Here is a 2,500-nt window from a genome sequence, read left to right as displayed (position 1 = left end):
CGCCCTTCACTTTCCCCTCGCCTTCTACTGTCCCCTCGCCCTTTACTCATTTCTCGCCCTCCACTCTCCCCTCATTCTCATCTCATCCCTCATTCTCCACTCTCCCCTCTCTCTGCACTCCCCCCCTCGCCCCTCGCCCTCCACTCTCCCCTCGGAAACTCCTCTTAGAGAAATATCTCCCCTCAAGCCACAAGCATCAATTCCTCCAAGTCCTTGTACTCGAGTTTCTCTCTCCCCTCTGTTTATCCAAGACTATCCTTCTCCCTATCCTTTGTCGTTCTATTCTGCGACGTATTCCGATATCCTGAAGATGATGAAAAACTCGAAAAATAAAGAAAAAAAATGAATTGATTTTCCCAACTCTTCTTCGGAATTCTATATACACTCCCCCCACCCCCACCCCACCCCCAAGGAGGGAAAAAAATATAAATAAATAAATAAAGAATCTGCATCTTGCGTGTTTCATTAACAAGTGTTTACTGTCTGTAGTCTGGGATGAAATTGCTATTCAGTTTTTTTTTTTTTTTTTTTTTTTTTTTTTGGGGGGGGGGGGTTGTCAGATGTGTTGTAGTGTGTTACCGGTGTTGATGTCAATAACGATGGTGGTAGTGGAGATCATGCTATCCTCATGATGATAATGGTAATATATATATACGTAAATATGCATGTGCGTTTGTTCGTATATATATGTATATATATACATACTCCCTCTTCCTCCCTCCTTCCTCCCACTCCCCCTTTTCCCTCCCCTATGTATATATATATATATATATATATATATATATATATATATATATATATATATATATATATATATATATGTAAAGAAACACCTTATCAATTATCATACAGAATGTTTATACATTTTTTTCATTATACAGTTGATTAAATATTACGAAAAAAAAACTCTTCTTCTTTCATCCTCCCCAAATCATTCTACATTTTAATTTTTTAATAAATTTTCATTTTCTTTCACTTTCACATCAACTTAGCATTAGTTACCAATCTCTTGTTTCTCCGCAACCATTGAGCGTTTTTGTATAACGCACGGAAAGAAAATAATATATATCGTAAGACTGAGGACTTGATGGAGGAACTTCTTAAAATCCAGATGTTTAAAGTTCTGTGATATGGTGATTTCGTTGTATTAATAATTATTATCAACAGGTGTGGACTTAGTTATTCACACTTTCACTTCCATCTTATTGTACAATTGGACTTATCTACTTCCTGTCTCTTCCAAACATTAAACTAACTTTCTTCCTCCGTTGTAGAGAAAGAAAATTAATATATATCAAAAGACTGAGGACTTGATGGGATAACTTCCATCCAGGAGATGCTTAAAGTTCTGTAATATAGTGATTTCGTTGTATAAACAATTACTACTATTAGGTTTGGACTTCGTTATTTGGCACAATCTTGTACGGGAATATAGAAGTTCGTAGAAGATGTAGAAGAGGAAAACGAAGAGGAAGGCACAAAAGAGGAAGATGCAGAAGAGGAATAACAAGAGGAAGATGCAAATCAGGAGATCAAGTTTACGGAAGTCGGCCAGAGCAAGTACGAACACGGGCTTGACATATGTACCGTGTGTTCGTCTCTCTCTATATATATGTAATGGAACTTAAAATCGAGGTTGACACGCGCAGAGATGGCAGTATGTGGATTGAGTTGTGTTTGTTGATGGATACGGACTGTGCATCATGCTATATCTTCATGTAACGCCGCAATACATGTCATGTACCTGAAAGCGGTATAAATATGGATATATATGCAGGACCACCGACAGGGGGAGGGGGGGGAGCAACGACCCCGGGGCCCGTAAAAATTTACAGTAGCCGCTTATTTGAGCCCAAGAACAACAAACTAAATGTATAGGGTGTATTTATACAGAAACAAAGTTACAGCAGTTAACGTTAACAGGATTAGAAATAAGGGAGTGGTTCATAAAATGTCTTCAATCTTCTGCCAAACTAGCGACATTTTTGAAGTTAAGTGATATTAGTAACATATTCTGGAATGCAAGTTCTTGATTGTAAGTTCGAGTAACATACAGTTTATATTAGTATAAAAGTATAAGGGGAAAATGGGCATTTCCTATTTCAAAAAGGCGTGTCCCACCTGAAGAGGATGTGGCCCTGAGGGCGCGGCCCTGTTCTTTGCCCTGGGGCCCTCGCCGCCTGACGGAGGCCCTGTGCATTTTCTTCAAGCTTGAGCTTGATGGAGGAAGGAAGAGAGAGGGCATCATGATCATTATTATCATCATGATCAATGTTATTATCATCATGATCAATATTATTATCATCATGATCAATATTATTATCATGATCAATGTTATTACCATCATGATCAATATCATTATCATCATGATCAATATTATTATCATGATCAATATTATTATCATGATCAATGTTATTATCATCATGATCAATGTTATTATCATCATGATCAATGTTATTATCATCATGATCAATATTATTATCATCATGATCATTATTGT

At 37.2% G+C, this 2,500-nt stretch overlaps 1 protein-coding gene across 1 annotated transcript in view; it reads right to left on the bottom strand.

The window, feature by feature from the left end:
• LOC138862652 (transcription elongation factor A protein-like 5) overlaps positions 1-50 on the bottom strand; it is a 348-nt gene extending 298 nt beyond the window's left edge. Inside the window, exon 1 of the mRNA XM_070125219.1 lies at positions 1-50. This exon is cut by the window's left edge and continues 298 nt beyond it. Within this exon, the coding sequence (XP_069981320.1) occupies positions 1-50 (50 nt within the window).
• Positions 51-2,500: the final 2,450 nt, after the last annotated feature.

Source organism: Penaeus vannamei, chromosome 1 (assembly GCF_042767895.1).
Source record: "Penaeus vannamei isolate JL-2024 chromosome 1, ASM4276789v1, whole genome shotgun sequence".
Taxonomy (NCBI): domain Eukaryota; kingdom Metazoa; phylum Arthropoda; class Malacostraca; order Decapoda; family Penaeidae; genus Penaeus; species Penaeus vannamei.
The sequence above is the reverse complement of the archived record's forward strand: the minus strand, read 5'-3'. Positions and strand labels throughout refer to the sequence as shown.